The sequence below is a fragment of the Pseudophryne corroboree genome, chromosome 6 (assembly GCF_028390025.1).
Source record: "Pseudophryne corroboree isolate aPseCor3 chromosome 6, aPseCor3.hap2, whole genome shotgun sequence".
NCBI classification, from domain to species: Eukaryota; Metazoa; Chordata; class Amphibia; order Anura; family Myobatrachidae; genus Pseudophryne; species Pseudophryne corroboree.
In genome coordinates this window covers 502,499,266-502,526,018 of record NC_086449.1, presented here as the reverse complement: position 1 = coordinate 502,526,018, position 26,753 = coordinate 502,499,266, and the positions used below count along the sequence as shown (strand labels likewise).

Sequence of the window (26,753 nt, the reverse complement as noted above, 5' to 3'; positions counted from 1 at the left end):
AAAGAGGAACCCTTTTGTCCGCTTGCCAACCAGGACTGCGCCTGATAATACGGCGTCTTATTTTGAGAGGCGACCTGGGGTACATCCCCTTTTTTAAGGCAATACTTCCAAATGCCGTTTGGAATCCGCATCACCTGACCACTTTACTGGTATAATTGGACAACGCACTTATACTTGATGCCAGTCGGCAAATATTCCGCTGTGCATCATGCATATATAGAAATGCATCTTTTAATTGCTCTATAGGCAATAATATACTGTCCTTATCTAGGATATCAAATTTCCAGTCAGGGAATCCGACCACGCCAACCCAGCACTGCACCTCCAGGCTGAGGCGATTGCTGGTCGCAGTATAACACCAGTATGTGTGTAAATACATTTTAGGATACCCTCCTGCTTTCTATCAGCAGGATCCCTAAGGGCGGCCATCTCAAGAGAGGGTAGAGCCCTTGTTCTTACAAGCGTGTGAGCGCCTTATCCCTCCTAGGGGGTGTTTTCTCATTTTATTTCTCAGATTCAGGAAAACTACAGGAAGTTTTTCCTCACCAAACATAATACCCCTTTTTTTGGTGGTATTTATATTATCAGAAGAGTGTAAACTTTTTCCATTGCCTCAATCCTGCAATGTGTGGCCCTATTGGAAATCACGGTTGTCTCTTCACCGTCGACACAGGAGTCAGTATCCGTGTCGGCGTCTGTATCTGAGGTAACGGGCGCTTTAGAGCCCCTGTATGAGACGTCTGGACATGCACAAGCTGAGTAGCCGGCTGTCTCATGTCAACCACTGTCTTTTATACAAAGCTGACACTGTCACGCAATTTCAACAGTACATCCACTCAGGTGTCGACCCCCCAGGGGGTGACAACACTATTACAGACACTCTACTCCGTCTCCTCATCATTTTTTTTTTTTTTCCTCATACATGTCGACACAAACGTACCGACACACAGCACACACACAGGGAATGCTCTGATAGAGGACAGGACCCCACTAGCCCTTTGGGGAGACAGAGGGAGAGTTTGCCAGCACACACCAGAGCGCTATATATATACAGGGATAACCTTATATAAGTGTTTTTCCCTTTATAGCTGCTGTATTGTTTATACTGCGCCTAATTTGTGCCCCCCTCTCTTTTTTAACCCCTTTCTGTAGTGTAGTGACTGCAGGGGAGAGACAGGGAGCTTCCCTCCAACGGAGCTGTGAGGGAAAATGGCGCCAGTGTGCTGAGGAGATAGGCTCCGCCCCTTTCTCGGCGTCCTTATCCGTTTTCTTGTATGTTTTGGCAGGGGTTAAATGCATCCATATAGCCCAGGAGTTATATGTGATGCATTTATTTTAGCCATAAAAGGTTTTCTATCGATTTATTGCGTCTCAGGGCGCTGCCCCCCCCCAGCGCCCTGCACCCTCAGTGACCGGAGTGTGAAGTGTGCTGAGAGCAATGGCGCACAGCTGCGGTGCTGTGCGCCTACCTTTATCTGAAGACAGGAAAGTCTTCTGCCGCCGATTTTTCCGGACCTCTTCGCTCTTCTGGCTCTGTAAGGGGGCCGGCGGCGCGGCTCCGGTGACCCATCCAGGCTGAACCTGTGATCGTCCCTCTGGAGCTAATGTCCAGTAGCCTAAGAAGCCCAATCCACTCTGCACGCAGGTGAGTTCGCTTCTTCTCCCCTTAGTCCCTCGATGCAGTGAGCCTGTTGCCAGCAGGTCTCACTGAAAATAATAAACCTAAACTAAAACTTTCACAAAGAGCTCAGGAGAGCCCCTAGTGTGCACCCTTCTCGTCGGGCACAGAAAATCTAACTGAGGCTTGGAGGAGGGTCATAGGGGGAGGAGCCAGTGCACACCAGGTGATCCTAAAGCTTTCTTTAGATGTGCCCTGTCTCCTGCGGAGCCGCTATTCCCCATGGTCCTTACGGAGTTCCCAGCATCCACTAGGACGTCAGAGAAAATATGTTTAACTGTGAATTTGAAGTACAGAACAGGTTTGCAAATAGACTGTGAAACACTTTAGATAAAGGCCAGTCCAAGTGTGTCAAAATATATTTGCAGAAATTATATATTACCTATCGTACACACAAACGCTCTGAAAATAAAACCAGAGCACATGCAGGAAACCCACGCAAACACAAGAACATACAACTCAACATAGATTATTATTTCTGGTGACATCACCAAATGTCTCTTATTACGTATGTGGATAGCCAGAACACGCAAACAATAAAACCGTAACAGCAACCTAACATGATAATGTAAGTCGAGCGGTTGCCGTTGCATTCAATAAACAATATGTTGAAAAGGAGATGAACCACAGACTTTAATGCAATTATGCGTGGCAAGAGTTTTATTGCTAGAGCTACTATATGCCCATCTTTACATTTGGATGAATAAAAAAAAAAAAAAAAAAAAAAGTATGAGCTACAGTACAGGTTGAGTATCCCATATCCAAATATTCCGAAATACGGACTTTGAGTGAGAGTGAGATAGTGAAACCTTTGTTTTCTGATGGCTCAATGTACACAAACTTTGTTTAATACACAAAGTTATTACAAAACATTGTATTAAATGACCTTTAGGCTGTGTGTATAAGGTGTATATGAAACATAAATGAATTGTGTGAATGTAGACACACTTTGTTTAATGCACAAAGTTATAAAAAATATTGGCTAAAATGACCTTCAGGCTGTGTGTATTATATGTATATGTAACAAATGCATTCTGTGCTTATACTTAGGTCCCATCGCCATGATATCTCATTATGGTATGCAATTATTCCAAAATACGGAAAAATTCGATATCCAAAATAACTTTGGATAAGGGATACTCAACATGTATAAGATTTCAGTTTAATTATATTGTTTTAATTTGGTTTACATTAGATACACATTTCTCAGTTCTCTTCGGGCCAGCAAAACCAACTTTTATATACTGCAAACCTAACCCTATATAAAAGGGTATAAACCAGTAAAGACCTATATATACATAAATATTTCTCTGTGCTCTTAGGGTGTGTACACACTAAGATCCTTGCTATGCCCGATTTTCACTTGTGATTTCCCTTGAACTCCCCGCAGCCCAGCACCACCGATTATGACTAACTTTTCTTGAGATATGGACTGTGTGTGCTTACAATTTTGGCTTATGAGAGATTTTGGCTTATGTGAGATGTCATTGACATGTGAGATGAACTAGATAGTACACGGATCTAGCAAGGATTGACTTGCCTGCACAGTCTATCTTTTCTTGCGATACCGACCTGGCGGGACTGCGCATCGGGATCGCAAGGTGACTTTCACCTTGCGATCTGCACTAACTTTTCTTGCGATTTTGACTATATAGTAAAAATCGAAAGAAAATATCTCACAGTGTGTACACACCCTTACAAATCTATATAACGTATCAAAGGTTTTAACCAAATACGCCTAAAAAGCTGGTATCCGGGTGATAGTGTCTAGTTAGACAGTCAATAGATAGACACCATATGTTAGACAGAGATTAGGGCCACATTGTCAAAAGACCGACATAAAAAAGGTAATTTTTTAAATTTTTTACATATTTTTGGACTTTTTTATACCTTCTTTATCAATGTCGGCATAGAGTTGGTTATAAACCTTGTGGCGAGTGCAGCGAGACCGAAGCATGGCGAGCCCCGCGAGGGTATGCCTTTCTACAGTTAGGGGTCCCAGATGACAAAACTATCCACACAAACCCAAAAATGAAGGGGGGAAAAAAAAGTCTACCTTTTTTATGTCGCCCATTTTCATGTCGACCTTTCGATCCTGTTTACCTTTTATACTGTCTACTTTTTCATGTCTACCTTTTGACTGTCTAACATGTGGCGTATATCTATGGACTGTCTAACTAGACACTGTCTATTATACCAGGATCCAGTCTTTAGGTCGACTGCACTTAGGTCGATACTCATTGGGTCTATAACTATTGGTCGACATGGACAAGAGTCGACATGAGTTATTCACAATTTTTTTTAAACTTTTTCATACTTTACGATCTACGAGGACTACAATTCAGAACAGTAACCTGTTCTGAAGGCAGCGGCAAAGGAGCGAGGCACCTTGCCCATGAGAGGGGATACTGTGCCCTAATTGGGGTTCACAGTCACTTTACGAAGAAAACGACATAAAAAAAAAATAAAAACAAGAATTTACTTACCGATAATTCTATTTCTCGTAGTCCGTAGTGGATGCTGGGAACTCCGTAAGGACCATGGGGAATAGCGGCTCCGCAGGAGACTGGGCACATCTAAAGAAAGCTTTAGGACTATCTGGTGTGCACTGGCTCCTCCCCCTATGACCCTCCTCCAAGCCTCAGTTAGGATACTGTGCCCGGACGAGCGTACACAATAAGGAAGGATTTTGAATCCCGGGTAAGACTCATACCAGCCACACCAATCACACCGTAAAACTTGTGATATGAAACCCAGTTAACAGCATGATAACAGAGGAGCCTCTGAATAGATGGCTCACAACAAGAACCCGATTAGTTAACAATAACTATGTACAAGTATTGCAGACAATCCGCACTTGGGATGGGCGCCCAGCATCCACTACGGACTACGAGAAATAGAATTATCGGTAAGTAAATTCTTATTTTCTCTGACGTCCTAGTGGATGCTGGGAACTCCGTAAGGACCATGGGGATTATACCAAAGCTCCCAAACGGGCGGGAGAGTGCGGATGACTCTGCAGCACCGAATGAGAGAACTCCAGGTCCTCCTCAGCCAGGGTATCAAATTCATAGAATTTTGCAAACGTGTTTGCCCCTGACCAAGTAGCTGCTCTGCAAAGTTGTAAAGCCGAGACCCCTCGGGCAGCCGCCCAAGATGAGCCCACCGTCCTTGTGGAATGGGCTTTTATTGATTTAGGCTGCGGTAATCCTACCGCAGAATGCGCCAGCTGAATAGTGCTACAAATCCAGCGCGCAATAGACTGCTTAGAAGCAGGAGCACCCAGCCTGTTGGGTGCCATCAGGATAAACAGCGAGTCAGTTTTCCCGACTCCAGCCGTCCTGGAAAAATAAAATTTTCATGGCCCTGACTACATCCAGCAACTTGGAATCCTCCAAGTCCCCAGTAGCCGCAGGCACCACAATAGGTTGGTTCAAGTGAAAACCTGAGACCACCTTCGGGAGAAACTGAGGACGAGTCCTCAACTCTGCCCTATCCATATAGAAAATCAGATAAGGCCTTTTACATGACAAAGCCGCCAATTCCGACACACGCCTGGCCAAGGCCAACAGCATGACCACTTTCCACGCAAGATACTTTAGCTCCATGGTTTGAAGTGGCTCAACCAATGCGACTTTAGGAAATCCAACACCACGTTGAGATCCAAAAAGTGCCACAGGAGGCACAAAAGGAGGCTGAATATGTAGTACTCCTTTAACCAAAGTCTGAACTTCAGGCAGTGAAGCCAGTTCTTTCTGGAAGAAAATCGACAGAGCCGAAATCTGGACCTTGATGGACCCCAATTTGAGGCCCAAACGTCACCCCTGCTTGCAGGAAGTGCAGGAATCGACATAATTGAAATTCCTCCGTCGGGGCCTTCATGGCCTCCCACCAAGCAACAAATTTTCGCCAAACGCGGCGATAATGTCTTGCGGTGACATCCTTCCTGGCTATGATCAGGGTAGGGATGACTTCCTTCGGAATACCCTTTTCCTTTAGGATCCGGTGTTCTACCGCCATGCCGTCAAACGCAGCAGCGGTAAGTCTTGGAACAGACAGGGTCCCTGCTGCAGCAGGTCTTGTCTGAGCGGCAGAGGCCAAGGGTCCTCTGCCAGCATCTCTTGAAGTTCCGGGTACCAAGCTCTTCATGGCCAATCCGGAACCCCGAGTATGGTTTTCACTCCTCGCCTTCTTATTATTCTCAGTACCTTGGGTATGAGAGGTAGAGGAGGAGACACATAAACCGACTGGTACACCCATGGTGTCACTAGAGCGTCCCCAGCGATCGCCTGAGGGTCCCTTGACCTGGCGCAATATCTTTTCAACTTCTTGTTGAGGCGGGACGCCATCATGTCCACCCGTAGTCATTCCCAACGGTTTACCCGCATTTGGAAAACTTCTGGATGAAGTCCCCATTCTCCTGGGTGTAGGTCGCCCATCGGAGAATCCTTGTGGCTTCTGCCATCGCCATCCTGCTTCTTGTGCCGCCCTGTCTGTTTACATGGGTGACCGCCGTGATGTCGTCTGATTGGATCAGTACCGGCTGGTTCTGAAGCAGGGGCCTTGCTTGGCTTAGGGCATTGTAAATGGCCCTTAGCTGCATAATATTTATGTGAAGCGAAATCTCCTTGGAAATTTCTTCCCTGTGTGACTGCACCTCAGCCCCGAAGGCTGGCATCCGTGGTCACCAGGACCCAGTCCTGTATTCCGAATCTGCGGCCCTCTAGTAGATGAGCCCTCTGCAGCCACCACAGCAGCGACACCCTGTTTCTTGCTGACAGGGTTATCCGCTGTTGTATCTGTAGATGGGACCCGGACCATTAGTCCCACAGGTCCCACTGGAACGTCCTTGCGTGGAGTCTTCCGAATGGAATTATGCTTCGTACGAAGCTACCATTTTTCCCAGGACTCGTGTGCATTGATGTACCGACACCTGTCCTGGTTTTAGGATGTCTCTGACTAGAGATGACAACTCCTCGGCTTTTTCCACTGGAAGAAACACTCTTTTCTGGTCTGCGTTCAGAAACATTCCCAGGAACAGAAGACGTGTCGTCGGGACCAGCTGTGACTTTGGAATATTGAGAATCCAGTCGTGCTGTTGTAGCACTTCCCGAGAGAGTGCTACCCCCACTACCAACTGTTCTTTGGACCTCGCCTTTATCAGGAGATCGTCCAAGTACGGGATAATAAAAACTTCCTTCTTGCGAAGGAGTATCATCACTTCGGCCATTACCTAGGTAAAGAACTTCTGTGCCGTGGACAACTCCAACGGCAGCGTCTGGAACTGATAGTGACAGTCCTGTACCACATATCTGAGGTACTCCTGGTGAGGGGGGTAAATGGGGACATGCAGGTACGCATCCTTGATGTCCAGGGAGACCCTGTAATCCCCCTCGTCCAGGCTCGTAATAACCGCCCTGAGCGATTCCATCTTGAACTTGAATCTTCTGATATAAAAGTTCAAGTATTTTAATTTCAAGATGGGTCTCACCGAACCGTTGCGGTACCACAACCACTGTGGAATAGTAACCCCTTCCTTGCTGAAGGAGGGGCACCTTGACAATCACTTGTTGTGATTATAGTGTTGAATATCCACCAACACCGTCTCCCTGGCAGAGGGAGGTGCCGGTAAGGCAGATTTTAGGAAACGGCGGGGGGAAGAACGTCTCGAACTCCAGCCTGTACCCCTGAGATACTACTTGAAGGTCCCAGGGATCCATGTGAGAGAGCCCACTGTCCGCTGAAATATCTGAGACGGGCCCCCACCGTACCCGGGTCCGCCTGAGCAGCCCCAGCACCATGCTGTGGACCTACCGGACGCAGGGAGGACTTCTGCTCTTGGGAACTAGCTGTGTGTTGCAGCTTTTTCCTCTACCTTTGCCTCTCGGCAGAAAGGATGAGCCTCTAGCCCTCTTGCTTTTCTGGGGCGAAAGGACTGTACTTGATGATACGGTGCTTTCTTTTGTTGTGGGGTAGCCTGTGGCAAAAAAATAAATTTCCCAGCAGTAGCTGTGGAAACGAGGTCTGAAAAAACTATCCCCAAACAGTTTTACCCCCTTATAGGGCAACTTCCATGTGCTGATTCGAGTCGGCATCGCCTGACCATTGCCAAGTCCATAACCCCCGTCTGGCGGCAATGGACCTAGCGCTTATTTTTGATGCCAGCCGGCAAATATCCCTCTGTGCATCTCGCATGTATAAGACCACGTCTTTTATATGCTCTATTTTCAGCAAAATATTGTCCCTATCCATAGTTATTTTCCGACAGGGAATCTGACCACGCAGCGGGAGCACTGCACATCCATGCCGAAGCAACGGCTGGTCGCAATATAATGCCCTAGTGTGTGACCATATCTTATAGGGTAACCTCCTGCTTTCTATTAGCAGGTTCCTTCAGGGCGGTCGTACCCGGAGACGGTAGTGCCACCTTTTCTGATAAGCGTGTAAGCGCTGTATCTACCCTATGGGGTGTTTCCCCGCGTGACCTATCCTCTGGCAGGAAAGGGTACGCGCTGCCAATAACCGTTGTAGAAATTATAATTTTCTTACCGGGGGAAGACCACTCTTCCTCACACACCTCATTTAATTTCTCAGATGCAGGAAAAACTACTAATAGTTTTCTCTCACCAAACACAATACCCTTTTATGTGGTACCTGGGGTATAATCATAAATGTGTAATACATTTTTCATTGCCTCAATCCTGTAACGGGTGGACCTATTTGGAGGGTACACCAGTCTCATCGATGTCGACACTGGAGTCAGTATCCGTGTCGACATCTGTGTCTGTTATCTGAGGTAGCGGGCGATTTTAGAGCCCCCCATGACATTTGAGACGCTGGAACAGGCCCAAGCTGAGTAGCCGGCTGTTCCGTGTCATCGACCTTTTGTGTAAGGAGTCGACACTTTCACGTAATCCTTCCATAAGTTCAACCACACCGGTGTCGACCCCGCAGGGGGTGACAACATATTTACAGGCATTCGCTCCGCCTCCACCTCATTATCTTCCACATACCTGTCGACACAGCCGTACCGACACACAGCACACACACAGGGAATGCTCTGATAGAGGACAGGACCCCACAAAGCCCTTTGGGGAGACAGAGGGAGAGTATGCCAGCACACACCAGGGCGCTATATATCACAGGGATAGCACCTATAAAAAAGTGGTTTTCCCTTATAGCTGCATATATATTGTATACTGCGCCTAAATTGTGCCCCCCCCTCTCTTTTTAACCCTTTCTGTAGTGTATTAACTGCAGGGGAGAGCCAGGGAGCTTCCCTCAAACGGAGCTGTGAGGGAAAAATGGCGCCAGTGTGCTGAAGGAGATAGCCCCGCCCCTTTTTAGCGGACTTTTCTCCCGCATTTTTATGGATTCTGGCAGGGGTTAATGTACATCCATATAGCCCTGGGGGTTACATGTGATGTATTTTTGTCAGCCAAGGTGTTAATATTGCTGCTCAGGGCGCGCCCCCCCCCCCCCCCCCCCCAGCGCCCTGCACCCATCAGTGACCGCAGTGTGAGGTGTGCATGAGGAGCAATGGCGCACAGCTGCAGTGCTGTGCGCTACCTTGATGAAGACTGATGTCTTCTGCCGCCGATTTTCCGGACCTCTTCTTGCTTCTGGCTCTGTAAGGGGGCCGGCGGCGCGGCTCTGGGACCGGACTCCGAGGCTGGGCCTGTGTTCGATCCCTCTGGAGCTAATGGTGTCCAGTAGCCTAAGAAGCCCAAGCTGGCTGCAAGCAGGCAGGTTCGCTTCTTCTCCCCTTAGTCCCTCGATGCAGTGAGCCTGTTGCCAGCAGGTCTCACTGAAAATAAAAAACCTAAAACTAACTTTTATCTAAGAAGCTCAGGAGAGCCCCCTAGATTGCACCCTGCTCGGTCGGGCACACAAATCTAACTGAGGCTTGGAGGAGGGTCATAGGGGGAGGAGCCAGTGCACACCAGATAGTCCTAAAGCTTTCTTTAGATGTGCCCAGTCTCCTGCGGAGCCGCTATTCCCCATGGTCCTTACGGAGTTCCCAGCATCCACTAGGACGTCAGAGAAATATGAAGAAAAAAAAAAACCCTCATGTCCACCTTTTCCCATGTCGCTTTAACGACCATTTCGACCTATTTCAGGTGTCGACCTAATCACTGTTGACTAAGATACTGTCAACCCTATGATCCAAACCCAGCTTGTATTGTTTTATTAAAAAACGTACTATATATTGTACTTTGTGGATAGATTACCTATTTTCTTTTTCTTCTATATCAGAAGTACTTGCAAGTCGCCGAGGTATTGTTGGAGCAACATATGCAAGCCTTGCCCCTCTACCATCCTTCTCCTGTAAATAAAAAATAAACAAAAGTTCTCAATTATTCAGAAGGCACAAAGATAGTGTCACATATTTACGGTGGACACGGGTCACTGTGCGATGTGAAAGGGGCTATGGAGAATTCCTGGGTCGCCTGACTCTGTAAAAAATCCCAGATTTGATGATCCTGACAAATTTTCAATTGGGATCAGGGGTTCAAGATTTTTAAACTTTAAATATTCCCAATTCCCTGACTCAGGAAATTGAATAAAGTCATCACTAATGTATGGTGCCTTAAGACAAAGATTGTGGTGCACTATGTCACAAATATTAAAAAAGTTACTATTGCTTGAACTTTTAAAATATACTACATGGGTAAAGACACAACCAGCGTAATGGTTTAAATAAATAAAAACATTTTTTTAAAAATGTGTAAGAAATTTAGAATTGTGCCTTAAAAACAAGGTATATATTCATCTACTGACCAAGCTATTAGCATCTTTATGTAATGACATAATACTGAATGCAACAACAAATAAGGTTTAGTAAGTGTCAAAAACATCACTTATGCTTGCTTATTAGTATTAACACAATAAGCGGTTGCATGGGGCTAGTGATCTGAATATACCTGAAATAAAACAGAGCGGATATATGCTCCAAGGATGATAAAAGTTTATCTAAAGGAGATAGGTTATTTTACCTACGGATTAAAGAACTCTTAGGTATTCACTCGTTTATCATAACTTTGTTATAAGACAATATTTTTTACACTACTGTTTATTTTGATGATTGATATACTGTATGCCATTTTGGACTGAATCTTATTTGACCAGACAGTTGGTATAACAATTCATACCAAAAACAAGTCATATATGAAAACAGAACAAGTACATATAAGGTTAGTGTACAAAATACACCACCTGGATTGAATATTAAAATAATCAAGTTTTGATTTACCTTTTCTTTATTATCTAGGGTAGAAGAAAGTCTAGGACTGGAGGCTGAGCGCATGACACCAGTAAAGTCTCTCTCCTTCTGAGCTTCTTTCGATGCAGTAATCTCAGACAAAGCCCCATAACTTCCCGTCTTGCGAAGTCCTAAACGCCAGGAAGCTGGCGATTCATCTTTCCTTTCTTCTTCTTTAGGGGAAATTTTGGTTGCTGGAGTGGGGAACTGTAAGTAAAAAGATATTACAACTAAGGTTTATTTTTACTGCAAAGCCCACTATTCATTCAACCCAACACCAAAGCAATCGGCATTAAGATCTGTAAAACGTATGTGATCAAGTGCTGCAGGTTCTGTGATAAACCTTTCATTTAGCAGTGTAGACCAGAAGGATTTTAAGTCAAAGACACAGGGATACTTTTGATTAAATAACCCAACCCAAGTGTGAATCTGAATGGAGTTAAAATATCACTGAACACAAACCAATTTAGCACACAGGAAAACTTGTTAATAAAAAACAAAAGGAAAATGCCCATTTTCTTAAAATAAATAGATTTACTCTGAATGTTAGATAAGTCATTGAAAACATAACGTATACAAGATTAACACATTGTTAAATTCAAAACCATGCACAGTGAGGTAAATCTGATTAAAAAATAGTCTGCAACCTGGAACCACAGCGAAGTGTGCACACTAATTCCTCACCATGGACTTGTCACCTTTACTTGGCACAAGGACTATGCCAGTTTTGCGCAAGCCCTGTCTCCATGAAGTAGGATGTGCAGACTCCACCACTGGCATGAAAGGTGCCATGAAATCATACTGAACCCAAGAAGAGTAAGATAGAATAAGGAGGAAAGCATAGAACGAGAAATTAACAAATCTTCATCTCTTCACAGTTACCGAATGGTGGATGAAGGAACCGTAGCACTGTTATGTGGCAATATAGAAGAGATAACTGTGAAAATTACTAGAACAGAATTCCCCAAACTCCACCATTATAGTCAAGGTTTTGAGGATTTCCATACTTGAGCCCAGACAGTTAAATCAAATTGACTGAGGTACTAATTCACCTGAGTTTAAACATGGGTATCCATAAATCTGGACTGTAACGGTGATGTTTGGGAAACTCTAAACTAGAGGGTTTTGGCAAGAGATACAATTAGCCATGCCTCCTGCAGTAGAGTAGGGTGGGTGAGCCCCACAATGAAAATGGCACAGACCTCAACACTAAGGTTACTCGATGGCGCACTCAACTGACTTCTTCAAGAGGAGCAGTGTTTCCCCTGAACGGCGCAGCTAAGTAATCTCCTGTAGTAGCATGGCATCTACAGAGTAATGTGGTAAAGACTAGAAACGGTGTTAAGTAAGTATTTAAAACTATAAAACAGGATCTATTCATCATTTTCTAAGCAGTATTTTTTCCTATTGCTAAAGCTAAAAACAATTCTGCATACTCTTACCTGCTTGGCATATATTCACTCACTGTAATGTCCCAGATTTGCAAAATTGTTCCCTATTTACTAGAGACTATACGGCATTAAGAGTAAATAAAATTTAAATACTTTTACTAGTGTCAACATCCAATTCACAGTCCCAGCGCTGTCAATCAGTATAAAATGCAGAGGGGGAACTGTTCTTGAATTAAGGAGAACATTAGAAGTGTTACCATAAATCACTAATTATTTTAACGGACTACACCTTCCATATGATTTAAATTCCAACTCAAAATGAAACAAACCCCATACAAACATTTATGAAACAGATGACAGTACTCCAGAACTGTGGGAGTAATTCCCCTCCACTGTGCCACTACAGGTTGAGTTTCTCATATCCAAAATGCTTGGTACCGAAAGTGTTTTGAATATTTGATTTGTCCGTAGTTCGGAATATTTGCATACCATAAAGATACCTTGGGGATGGGACCAAAGTCTAAATACAGAATGCAATTAGGTTTCATATACACTTTTTCAACAACAGTTTTAATCATTTTCTGCATTAAACAAAGTTTTTGTACATTGACTCATCCGAAATCGAAAGGTTGAGAGGTTATGGGAGACTCAACCTGTGTTACTGTTTTAAGTCTGCGACCTTCCAAATTGTTAAATAAAAACCTCTTACTTTCTTACCAAATTTTATGCTTCAAAAAGAAAGATTTGAGTGTATTTAACATAATCATCACTGCATAAATTCACAACCCTTACTACAGACCGTTAGTTCAATATATATTTAGACACTGACCATTCATAATTTTGGCTCTGAACAAGGTCAGTCAACTAAGTATGTTAACTCATCACGGTAAAATCGCTACTTAAACACTTGCTGAATATCACTGTGGTTGCCTTCAAAGTACTTCCCTTGCAAAGCTATGCACTGATTGCCAGCACCTAGTCCACCCTTCAAACAATGGTTTTGTAGAATAGGCTTCAGAGCTGCCGTCACTACTCTTGATGTCATCAAATTGCCTTCCTTTTAATGTTTCCTTTTATCTTCAGGAACAGAAAATTAATTGGGGGTTAAATTCAGTGAACAGAGAGGGTGTTCCAACACAGTTATTTGTTTACTAGCTAAAAAACCCCTCAAAGACCGTGCCATGTCAGCAGGTGCATTGCCGTGGTGCAGGATCCATGAGTTGTTGGCATAAAGTTTGGGTCGTTTCCATCTAACTTTTTCACGCAGCCTTTCAGTACTTCCAAATAGTAAACTTAGTTGACTGTTGATGGTCACATGCTCTGCTATGCTACTAATAGTCAGTTGATTATTTTCACGCACAATTTGACAAACTTTTACAATGTTTTCTTCAGTTTTGCTTATTGCTGGCCATCCTGATCTTAGTCAGTGACACTTTCTCTTCACTCCGAAAAACGTTTTACCCACTTGCAAACTGCTGTTTTCTTCATAGTATAATCCCCAAAAACTTGCACTAACAGCTTTCTGATTATGCTTCCACTCTTGCCAAGTTTAACAAGAAATGTAATGTTCCCTCGTTACTCTAATTCAATCTACAACATTCTTGTGACAGCACTCCAAAACATAAACCAGAACAGGAAGAGACTGCTGTAGAACAACACAGCTGTGAAACGCTGATATGCCAACGTCAAACAATACTGAGGCCTCTGTCCAGTGCTGCCACGGCAATCACACGGAGCCAACGTCAAACCATGCTGAGGCTTCTGTCCAGTGCTGCCACGGCAATCACACGGAGCCAACGTCAAACCATGCTGAGGCTTCTGTCCAGTGCTGCCACGGCAACCACACGGAGCCAACGTCAAACCATACTGAGGCTTCTGCCCAGTGCTGCCACGGCAATCACACGAAGCCAACGTCAAACCATACTGAGGCTTCTGTCCAGTGCTGCCACGGCAATCACACGGAGCCAACGTCAAACCATACTGAGGCTTCTGTCCAGTGCTGCCACGGCAATAACACGGGGCCAACGTCAAACCATACTGAGGCTTCTGTCTAGTGCTGCCACGGCAATCACACGGAGCCAACGTCAAACCATACGGAGGCTTCTGTCCAGTGCTACCACGGCAATCATACGGAGGCGAGTTTGCAAGCTTAATTTTCAGACACCACAGTGGAAAGGGAGATGCAACTGAAGTGCAGACTTCCAGCTTTAATTTGAGTGGTTGACCAAAAATATTGTATGAAACAATTAGGAACTGCAACTATTTTTATACACACTTGACTATTTTCAGGGGCTCAAATGTAATTGAACAAATCATAAATAAAAGTAAATTTTTAATACTTCGTAAAGAACACTTTGCATTGCAAACAATGACTACCTGAAATGAGGAACCCATGGACATGAAGGGCTTGATTTCCTCTTTGTTACAGTTTGCCTAGCCTTTACCGTATCGGCCTTCAGTTGTTAAGTGATCATGGATCTTTCTGACTTTAGTTTTGTCTCCAGCAAGAGAACTGCATTTTCGATTGGGTCGAGGATTAGGTGACTAACTTGGCCATTGCAGAATATTTCACTTCTTTGCCTTAAAAAAAACGGTTGGGTTTCTTTCACATTATGTTTTTGGTCAATGTCCATCTTTACGGTGAAGCACCATCCATTCAACTTTGTTGAATTTGACTGAATATAAGCAGGCAGTATATCAATATACACCACATAATTCATCCGGCTGCTTCTGTCACATCACTAATTTTGTATTAACCAGTGCCATTGTAAGGCTTGCATGCTCATGCCATTAAACTGCATTCACCATATTTTACAGATGTGTTATGCTTCAGATCACGAGCCATCCCAAAGCTTCTCTGTACTATTGTTCCCCATCATTCTGGTACAGGATGACCATAGTTTCATCTGTCCAAAGACTGCTGCTCCAGAACTGGACTGGATTTAGAAGGTGGTTTTTTTTCTGCAGTTTAATATGGCCTTTTATTCTTGAGGCTTGCAGATTTATTTGCGTCTTGTGATAAATCCTCTGCATTTGCTCTTGAAAAATTCTCTCTTTCTAGTAGACTTGGACAACGATATGTGTACCTCCTGGAAAGTGTTCTTCACTTAGCTGGATGTTATAAGGGAGTTTTTCATACCACCGAAAAGGATCCTGAGATCATCCACCACTGCTGTCTCTGGGGACATAAAAACTTTTTTGTGCTGCAGAGCTTACCAGTGCGTGGTTTTCTCAGAAAACCCAAGTATGGCCTGTCATCTGCATTGAGAGCTCCTTTGACTGCATGTTGTGGGTTGACAGCAACAGCTTCCAAATACAAATGACACACTTGGAATCAACTCCAGACATTTTGACTGGTTAATTGAAAAATAAATAACGAATTAATAGCCCAGACCTGTCCATGAAATAGCTTTTGAGTCAAGCGCCCAATTACTTTTGGTCACATGAAAAAGCAGGACTACATATTAAACTGCTGTAAATCCTAAACCCTCCCTTCAATATATCTCATACACCTGCTGGAACCACTATAGTAAGTGTATAATGCTGTAACTTTCAAATACCTGCAACTATGCAAGTTAACACAAAATGGCATGCTTTGTTTGGGAGGAAGACATTATTGGAGGACATTTTCTGGTGGGATCCTATTATTCATCACAGGGCAGACCACCAAACCACCATGTTCTCAGAACTCTCTCACATCTATTTAAGTAGCCATTTACAAAGATCACAACACGGGGACCCATTTCTTAAGCTGTAACAGTACTGCAGCACAAGCAGTCATGTCAAAAACTTAAATTTAGGCAGTGCACTTTTTACTATGATAGCTGTAATGATTTAATTTGGCAGGACATTTATTGATGTTGAGCAAAGAAAAATACTTAAAATTACTAAAGCTACATACATGGGGGTATTCAATTAGTGCCATTTTCTTTTCGCCCGTTTTTAGGTCGACTTTACATCCAACCTATTCAATGCCCGTGCTGTTTTTTTGACTGGTCGAAAAATTCGGCACTGGCAAAAACAAAGTGCATCAGCGAATTCGGCGCCGATACACGTGTTTTGGTAAATTTACAGGAATTTTCGCCCATGCTGATTTGACAAACATGGATTAAATAACAGACAAAAATGCCCGCAATTGAATAGAGTATCGAATTAGTGCCGTTTTTTTAACCAGTCGAAAAAACTGCACTTAATTGAATACCGCTCATACAATCCAATTATAGGGCAAACCAGGATAGTACGTATGCAGGAGCGCTAGAAGCTGACAAAACACTTCAGAAACTCCTACGGTTAGATCGGGAGAATATAAAGCACACAACTTTACGATCTCACTGTACGGATCAAAACAAAGAAGAAGAATGAAAGAAGTTCCGTTGGATCAGAGCATTTATCAAATCAGCACACGCTATTGGATAGTGTATAGCCAGCTTAAGGCATATGTATTAGTATAAAGTATTCATATCAGATTTACCTTTTTCACTGGCGATGTAGGGGTGACTTGCCCAGATGGTACTGTTGAAGCAGGAGCAGTTATGGTGGTCAGCTGGGATCGGCTGTTTGTACTATTTGCAGACGGTTTGGTTTTATCTATAGTTGAATGTAAGAAGTCACAAAGAACAGAAGTGTCAGGAGCACATAAATATAAATTGGTAAACACTGAAGGAGTTCAATCTTAATAGATTTGGTGCAGAACCACCAGAAGAGGGCAGCATTCAATAAACCAACATTTAATTTGAATCATTTATAGTTTTCGGTGTATCCCAGTGATGACACTGGTAAAAGTAGACAAATGAGGCCCTAAGTATCCCTAAAAACTTTAGTGTGGTAATTTTCATTCTTAGTACATAAAGCATTGTAGCGCGTACACCAAAATATTGTGATTTGTTCTAATTCAATATTTTAATACTCTAGCACAGGCATTCTCAACCTCTGTCATCAAGGAACATTAAAAACAGGTACACACTAGACAATATTGTGAACGTTTTGCCCGATTCTGAAGGATCGGAACACCACATCATTTAAATTGTCTAGTGTGAATGCACTCTAGACATTCATGATGTGCCCTCTCCTTGTGTCGCCTGCGGCATCTTCAGTTGTACCTCTCCCCCACCACAACTGTCGCACTTGTATATGTATGCACTTGCCGACAGCAGCTCCCGTTGCCGCGGATATGACGTTCGGTACATATCGTCTTGTGTGTACCCAAGCATAAAAGTGCTGGTTTTAGTGATATCCAGGCTGCAGCACAGATGGCTGGATTAAAATAACTGAGGTACTAAATAAATCACCTGTGCTCAGGCATGGATATCACTAAAACCCGGACTGTTAGGGGGATATTCAACTGTTTGAAAAGTCGGTTGGGTGTCTGTTTTTTCCTATTATATAGGAAAAAACAGACATCCAACTGACTTTTCAAACCATTGAATACCCCCCTTAGTGTGCCTTGAGGACGGAGGTTGGAAATGCCTGCTCTGGCATCTGCCGGAAAATATTCACAGTATTTGACAATTAAATAGACATTGGGATTTGTATGGCAACCGTCATCACAACACAGTCTACGCAATACATTTTTAAATAATGTCCATTTAAATAGACATTGGGTCATAAAAGGTTAAATAGTAATGCAGCATTAACATTCCTTGCACACCAGATTCCTCTACAGTTCTTAATAACTAAAGTGTGCTACAGTGGTACACTGACTGTTGTACTATTAATAATAAATGTCATGTTAGACTGACCAATGGATAAAGCAACTGATCAAAGGGGATCAGTACTAAATGCCGCTGGTCGGAATCCCGGCGGTCGAAATACCGACGCCGGAATCCCGACCACACAATCCCGACAGGGGTGGCGAGCGGAACGCAGCCCCTTGCGGGCTCGCTTCGCTCGCCACGCTGCGGGCACGGTGCCTCGCTACGCTCGGCACACTATTATATTCTCCCTCTATGGGTGTCGTGGACACCCACGGAGGGAGAATATGTCGGGATTGTGGCGGTCGGGATTCCGGCGTCGGTATTTCGACCGCCGGGATTCCGTCCGGCGGCATCTTGACCGGATCCCGATCAAAGAGAGCACGGTATAGCCCTATAATTAAAACTACACCTAAATACAAAGCAAACAAAAAAAAAGTTATACAAGAGGGCTGTATATGTTTATAACAGCAGTGTGGAAAGGGTGACGTCTGGTAATTCACAATAAGATTGTGTCAGACGGACAGCAATTAGGGCCACTGTAGTACACAGTGAGGATGGAAACCTTCATTGGTTAGTAAAAACTTAAACACACACTGGTACATTTTAAATGTTACCACAGTAGAATATCAAAGTATTTTTCCTCTGGGCTACTAAAAAAATCCTATCAAATAAATGAGGAACAATACATGGCACACTCACAATCAACATCCCACAAAGCAGATTATTTTAAGATATACACATCACAACTAACGCAAGTTAAAATGACTATATGTTTAAAACAAACATTACGGTCCTTGCAAACCTGGTCCTTTAACAATCTTCCCTGAATCAAACATTGCAACCATACGAGTGTACAAACTTTTGGGTGGTCAGGAGGCTAAAGAAAGAGCAACACTCCCTACTGTTAATCAATTGTCCTCTAGTACTAAAATGGGAAGGGCTGGCACTTAAAACAAAAGGTGAAGGGAATTGTAATCACAGCTGACACCCTACTTCCAATGACTACTGGTAAAGAAGGGAAAGTACTTCTGGACCAAACCAAACTTGAACAAAATCTGTTACAGTTCAAGCTCCTTGAATGTGATTGAACACAAGAGAAAATTCTTGTATAGTCACCTAGGCAGACACCTGAAGAGTAAAAAACGAGTTTTATGGTAAGAACTTACCTTTGTTAAAACTATCTGCGAGGTACACTGGGCTCCACAAGGATTGGACAATGGGGGTGTAGAGTAGGATCTTGATCCAAGGCACCAACAGGCTCAAAGCTTTGACTGTTCCCAGAATGCACAGCGCCGCCTCCTATATCACCCCGCCTCCCAGCACAGGAGCTCAGTTTTTAGTTAAACAGCCCAATGCAGTAGCAGGAAAAGAGACGACAACAGTTAGTAGACACATACACCGCACTCTCATGACAAAAGAAGTGTCATACCAACCCAAAGAAGCTAAGTGCATCAGGGTGGGCGCCTTGTGGAGCCCAGTGTACCTCGCAGAAAGAGTTTTAACAAAGGTAAGTTCTTACCATAAATCTCGTTTTCTGCTGCGGGGTACACTGGGCTCCACAAGGATTGGACAATGGGGATGTCCTAAAGCAGTTCCTTATGGGAGGGGACGCACTGTAGCGGGCACAAGAACCCGGCGTCCAAAGGAAGCATCCTGGGAGGTGGCAGTATCGAAGGCATAGAACCTTATGAACGTGTTCCCGGAAGACCACGTAGCCGCCTTGCACAATTGTTCAAGGGTCGCACCACGTTGGGCCGCCCAAGAAGGTCCAACAGACCGAGTAGAATGGGCCATAATGTGAACAGGAGCAGAGAGACCAGCCTTCACATAAGCATGTGCAATCACCATTCTAATCCATCTAGCCAGGGTCTGCTTGTGAGCAGGCTAGCCACATTTGTGAAATCCAAACAAAACCAAGAGAGAATCAGATTTTCGGATAGAAGCAGTTCTCTTCACATAGATACGGAGAGCCCGTACCACATCCAAAGACCGCTCTTTGGGAGACAAATCAGGAGAGACAAAGGCCGGAACCACAATCTCCCGATTAAGGTGAAACGAAGAAACCACCTTGGGTAAATATCCGGGACGAGTCCTAAGAACCGCCCGATCACGGTGAAAAATCAGATATGGGGAACTACAAGACAAGGCACCCAAATCCGACACTCTTCTAGCAGAGGCAACAGCCAGCAAAAACACCACCTTAAGGGAAAGCCACTTAAGGTCAGCTGAACCAAGGGGTTCAAACGGAGGCTCCTGCAACGCCTCCAAAACCACCGACAAGTCCCAAGGAGCCACAGGCGGGACATAGGGAGGTTGGATACGCAACACACCCTGAGTGAAAGTATGATCATCAGGCAAAGTCGCAATTTTTCTCTGAAACCACACCAACAAGGCAGAAATATGAACCTTTAGGGAGGCCAGACACAGGCCCAACTCTAGACCTTGCTGCAGAAAAGCCAAAAGCTTGGCTGTACTAAACTTGGAAGCGTCAAAATTGTTAGATGCGCACCAAACAAAGTAGGAATGCCAGACCCTATGGTAAATCCGAGCAGAAGCCGGTTTCCGGGCCCGCAACATAGTTTTAAGGACCTCTTCAGAAAAACCCTTAGCCCTCAAGACGGAAGCTTCAAGAGCCACGCCGTCAAAGACAGTCGAGCTAGGTCCTGGTAGACACAGGGGCCCTGAACGAGGAGGTCTGGGCGTTGTAGAAGTAGAACTGGACGCTCTGACGATAGGCCCTGCAGGTCTGAGAACCAGTGCCGTCTGGGCCACGCTGGAGCTATGAAAAGCAGATTTCCTTTTTCTTGCTTGAACTTCCGAATTACCCTGGGCAGGAGTGACACCGGAGGGAACACATACGGCAGCCGAAACCTCCACGGCACCGCCAGCGCATCCACGAATGCTGCTTGAGGATCCCTTGTCCTTGCTCTGAAGACCGGAAACTTGTGATTGTGTCGAGACGCCATCAGATCCACGTCTGGAAGACCCCACTTTTCCACTAGGAGTTGAAACACTTCTGGATGGAGGCCCCACTCGCCGGCATGCACGTCCTGACGACTGAGAAAGTCCGCTTGCCAATTCAGGACTCCCGGAATGAATATTGCCAATATGGCCGGTAGATGGCGTTCCGCCCAACGTAGAATCCGTGAGACTTCCTTCATTGCCAAACGGCTTCGAGTGCCGCCTTGATTATTTATGTAAGCCACTGTGGTGGCGTTGTCCGACTGTACTTGAACAGGACGGTTCTGAATTAAAAGCTGGGCCAAGTTAAGACCACCCGCAATTCCAGAATGTTGATCGAGAGGAGAGATTCCCCCTTGGTCCACCAACCCTGAAGGGAGTGTTGCTCCAGCACCGCGCCCCAACCTCTTAGACTGGCATCTGTCGTCAACAGGACCCAGTTGGATATCCAGAAGGGATGACCCCTGCACAACTGTTGGTCCCGGAGCCACCAGTGTAGCGACAGACAGACCTCCGGAGTCAAGAAGATCATTTGAGATCTGATCCGGTGAGGCAGGCCGTCCCACATGGCTAGAATCAGCCTCTGGAGGGGGCGAGAATGGAATTGAGCATACTCCACCATGTCGAATGCGGATACCATGAGGCCCAGCACCTGCATTGCCGAATGCATCGACACTTGCGGACGAGATAGGAAGCAACGAATCCTGTCCTAAATCTTAAGGACTTTCTCCTGAGACAAGAACAACCTCTGGTTGTGAGTGTCCAACAACGCTCCCAGGTGCACCATGCTCTGAGCAGGGACTAGGGAGGATTTCTTCCAGTTGATGAGCCACCCGTGGGCTTGTAGAAACCGGACCGTCATATCCAGATGATGCAGGAGAAGATCTGGGGAATTTGCCAGGATTAACAAGTCGTCCAGATACGGCAGTATCCTGACCCCTTGACGGCAGAGTACCACCGTCATCACCGCCATAACTTTGGTGAAGACTCGCGGAGCCGTTGTTAAACCAAAAGGTGACGCCCGAAACTGGTAATGTAGGTTGCCAATAGCGAACCTCAAGTATTGTTGATGTGACACTGCTATAGGAATATGCAGGTAAGCACCCTGTATGTCCAGGGAGACCATGTAGTCCCCAGGTTCCAAGGCCAGAACTATAGAGCGAAGGGTTTCCATACAGAACTTGGAAACCTTCACAAACCTGTTCAATGCCTTGAGGTTTAGAATGGGCCGGGAGGACCCATTCGGTTTCGGGACTAGAAACAGCAGAGAATAGTACCCCCGACCCCTCTGAGCAAGAGGCACCTGTACGACGACTCCTGTATCCAGGAGGGTCTGTACCACCGAGTGTAGAGTTTTTGCCTTTGTCTGGTCCAAAGGAACGTCTGTCTAGCAAAATCGATGAGGGGGTCGGTATTTGATGGCTATGGCGTAACCTCGAGTGACTTCCCGTATGTACCACTTTGCCTTCACCTGATCTGAAGGGACGTCTGTCAGGCAAAATCGATGAGGGGGACGATTCTTGAAGGATACGGCGTAACCTCGAGTGACGACTTTGCGTACCCAGGCATCAGAAGTGGTCTTCAACCATTCCTGGTTAAACCCTAGAAGTCGGCCCCCCACCCTGGGATCCCCAGAGGGAGGCCTGTCCCATCATGCAGCAGGCTTGTCAGTTTTGGAAGCAAGCTGACGGGCAGCCCAGGCCCGTTTGGGTTTGGGCTTATTGGGTTTGGAAGTGCGAACCTGTTTTGGGTACGCCTGACCTTTTGCTTTCCCTGAAGGATGAAAGGAGTGAAAGGAAGTACTCTTAGCTTTCGGCACCGAAGGAGCAGTACTAGGAAGACATGCTGTTTTAGCAGACGCTAAGTCAGCCACTATCTTGTCAAGGTTTTCTCCGAAAAGAATGTCTCCTTTGAAAGGGAGTACCTCCAGGGTTTTCTTAGAGTCCATGTCTACAGACCAGGACCGTAACCAAAGAATTCGGCGAGCCAAAATGGACGTAGTAGAGGCCTTGGCCGCCAGAATACCGGCATCAGAAGCCGCCTCTTTAATGTAATGAAACGCTGTAACAATATTCGACAGGCATTGTCTAGCATGATCAGAAGCATTGGAAGACAACTCCACCTCCAGCTCCTGAGCCCATGCTTCCAAAGCTTTTGCAGCCCATGTTGCTGCAATAGTGGGCCTATGCACCGCACCGTTTAGGGTGTAGATTGCCTTCAAACAACCTTCCACAAGTTTGTCCGTCGGCTCTCTCAAGGACGTGACAGTAGTTACAGGCAGAGCTGAGGATACTACCAGCCGTGCCACTTGCGAATCTACTGGCGGGGGAGTTTCCCAATATTTACTAAGCTCCGAAGCGAGGGGGTAGCGAGCCAGCATCTTCTTGTGAGGTGTTAACTTCTTACCTGGATTTTCCCAGGACTCCTGACGTATGTCAACTAAATGGTCAGAGTGAGGTAAAACTTGTTTAATCACCTTCTGACGTTTAAACCTGTCCAGTTTCTTAGGGGCAGTGTCAGGCTCCGGATCATCATCAACCTGAAGAAATAGATTTACCGGTAAGTAAAATCTTATTTTTTCCAAATGCTATACGTGCACTAAACGGCTTAACGAAATTAGATAATTTATAAGTAAAACTTGTTTTATTGTTTGTTTTATTGTGTAGGATGTTTATTGAAAAATGTCATTGACTTTTCATTTGTCTTGTCTTGTTAATGACAATAAAGTATTCTTATTCTTATTATGGTTTCCGCTGTTAATCCGCCATGGGAAGATCAACTGTCCAATCAGTTAAAGCAATTGAACCAATCACTGACTGCTCAAAAGTCTAACCTTCGCCCGCCTAAGACCAAAGGGGTCCTCTAAGCGGGCAATTACTTCCTAACAGTCCACCCATATCCCAGACACCTCGTCTAATGACACCACAGATTCTGATGCTTCTGATGGGGAAGTTGTTTCGCAGGTGGATGTTCCTGACTTGTTAGAGGCTATCAGGCTCATTCTCGTAGTCCGTAGAGGACGCTGGGGACTCCGTAAGGACCATGGGGAATAGACGGGCTCCGCCGGAGATAGGGCACTTTAAGAAAGCTTTGTATTCTGGGTGTGCACTGGCTCCTCCCTCTATGCCCCTCCTCCAGACCTCCGTTAAAGAAACTGTGCCCAGAGGAGATGAACAGTACGAGTAAAGGATTTTTGTAAATCTAAGGGCAAGATTCATACCAGCCACACCAATCACACCGTATAACTTGTGATAAACTACCCAGTTAACAGTATGAACAATAACATAGCCTCGGTTCAAACCCGATCAACTATAACATAACCCTTATGTAAGCAATAATTATATACAAGTCTTGCAGAAGTCCGCACTTGGGACGGGCGCCCAGCATCCTCTACGGACTACGAGAAAAAGATTTACCGGTAAGTAAAATCTTATTTTCTCTAACGTCCTAGAGGATGCTGGGGACTCCTCAGTCAGGGTATCAAACTTATAGAACTTTGCAAAGGTGTTTGACACCGACCAAGTAGCAGCTCGGCACAGTTGTAGTGCCGAGACCCCTTGGGCAGCCACCCAAGAAGAGCCCACCTTCCTAGTGGAATGGGCCTTAACCGATTTAGGCAATGGCAATCCTGCCGAAGAATGCGCCTGCTGAATCGTGTTACAGATCCAGCGAGCAATAGTCTGCTTTGAAGCAGGAGCGCCAACCTTGTTGGCCGCATACAGAACAAACAGAGCTTCGGTCTTCCTGATCCTAGCCGTTCTGGTCACATAAATCTTCAAAGCCCTGACCACATCCAGGGACTCGGAATCCTCCAAGTCCCGTGTAGCTCGACGTGTAGGCACGACAATAGGTTGGTTCATATGAAAAGATGAGACCACCTTGGGCAGAAATTGAGGACGAGTCCTCAACTCTGCCCTATCCACGTGAAAAATCAGGTATGGGCTTTTATATGATAAAGCCGCCAATTCCAAAACCCGCCTTGCAGAAGCTAAGGCCAACAACATGACCACTTTCCAAGTGAGGTATTTCAACTCTGTTTTCAGTGGTTCAAACCAAGGTGACTTGAGGAGGGAGGCTGAATATGCAGCACGCCCTTCACAAAAGTCTGTACTTCAGGAAGAGAAGCCAATTCTCTTTGAAAGAAAATGGATAAGGCCGAAATTTGAACCTTTATGGACCCTAATTTTAGGCCCAAATTCACTCCCGTTTGAAGGAAGTGAAGCAGACGGCCCAACTGGAACTCCTCCGTAGGAGCAGTTCTGGCCTTACACCAAGAAACATATTTACGCCATATACGGTAATAATGTTTCGACGTCACGTCCTTCCTAGCCTTGATCAGGGTAGGAATGACCTCCTCCGGAATCCCTTTTTCCGCTAGGATCCGGCGTTCAACCGACATGCCGTCAAACGCAGCCGCAGTAAGTCTTGGAACAGACAGGGCCCCTGCTGCAGCAGGTCCTGCCTTAGAGGAAGAGGCCACCGATCTTCTGTGAGCAGCTCTTGCAGATCCGGATACCAAGTCCTCCTTGGCCAATCTGGAACAATGAGGATTGTTCTGACCCTTCTTATTCTTATTATCCTCAACACCTTGGGTATGAGAGGTAGAGGAGGAAACACATAGACCGATCTGAACACCCAAGGTGTCACCAGAGCGTCTACCGCAACCGCCTGTGGGTCTCTTGACCTGGCGCAATACCTCTTTAGCTTTTTGTTGAGGCGGGACGCCATCATGTCTATCTGAGGCAGTCCCCACCGATCCGTGATCTGTGTGAAGACTTCTTGATGATGTCCCCACTCTCCCGGATGCAGGTCGTGCCTGCTGAGAAAGTCCGCCTCCCAGTTGTCCACCCCCGGGATGAACACTGCTGATAGTGCGCTTACATGGCCTTCCGCCCAGCGTAGAATCCTGGTCGCCTCTGCCATGGCCACTCTGCTCCTTGTGCCGCCTTGGCGGTTTACATGAGCCACTGCCGTGACATTGTCTGACTGAATCAGAACCGGTTTGTTCCGAAGCCATTCCTCTGCTTGGCGTAGGGCGATGTATATGGCCCTCAACTCCAGGACATTGATGTGGAGACCAGTCTCTAGGCTTGACCAGAGACCCTGGAAATGTTTCCTAGTGCGACAGCTCCCCAACCTTGGAGGCTCGCGTCCGTGGTCACCAGGTCCCAGTCCTGAATGCCGAACCTGCGACCCTCCAGGAGGTGAGCACTGCGCAGCCACCACAGGAGAGACACCCTGGCCCTGGGAGACAGGGTGATCCGTTTTTGCATGTGTAGATGGGACCTGGACCATTTGTCCAATAGGTCCCATTGAAAGGTCCTTACATGGAACCTGCCGAAGGGGATGGCCTCGTATGAAGCCACCATCTTCCCTAGAACCCTCGTGCAATGATGCACTGAAACCTTTTTTGGCTTCAATAGGTTCCTGACCAGAGCTACGAGCTCCTGAGCCTTCTCCACTGGAAGAAAAACTCTTTTTTTGGTCTGTGTCTAGAATCAGGCCCAAAAAGGGCAGACGCGTTGCAGGGACTAGCTGGGATTTCGGTAAATTGAGAATCCAGCCGTGCCTCTGCAACGTCTTCACGGACAGAGACACGCTGTCCAGCAACTTCTCCCGAGATCTCGCCTTTATGAGGAGATCGTCCAAGTACGGGATAATTGTGACGCCCTGCCTGCGCAGGAGCACCATCATTTCCTTTGCATTTTGGATCTGCTGAGAATATATATGCATCAGTGATAGTGTTATTATAACTACGTAATCTACAC

At 45.5% G+C, this 26,753-nt stretch overlaps 1 protein-coding gene across 5 annotated transcripts in view; it reads right to left on the bottom strand.

Moving 5' to 3' along the window:
* Positions 1-26,753, bottom strand: part of PPP1R12A (protein phosphatase 1 regulatory subunit 12A) — a 342,147-nt gene that overhangs the window by 141,431 nt on the left and 173,963 nt on the right. For 3 of the 5 annotated variants that reach the window (XM_063927386.1, XM_063927383.1, XM_063927384.1), the window contains exons 9-12: positions 16,803-16,918; positions 11,625-11,741; positions 10,932-11,147; positions 9,910-10,004 (exon numbers count right to left, since the gene is read on the bottom strand). In XM_063927386.1, coding sequence (XP_063783456.1) covers positions 9,910-10,004; positions 10,932-11,147; positions 11,625-11,741; positions 16,803-16,918 — 544 coding nt within the window. The remainder of the gene's footprint in view (positions 1-9,909; positions 10,005-10,931; positions 11,148-11,624; positions 11,742-16,802; positions 16,919-26,753) is intronic. The other 2 variants (XM_063927385.1, XM_063927387.1) reach the window with 1 other exon arrangement.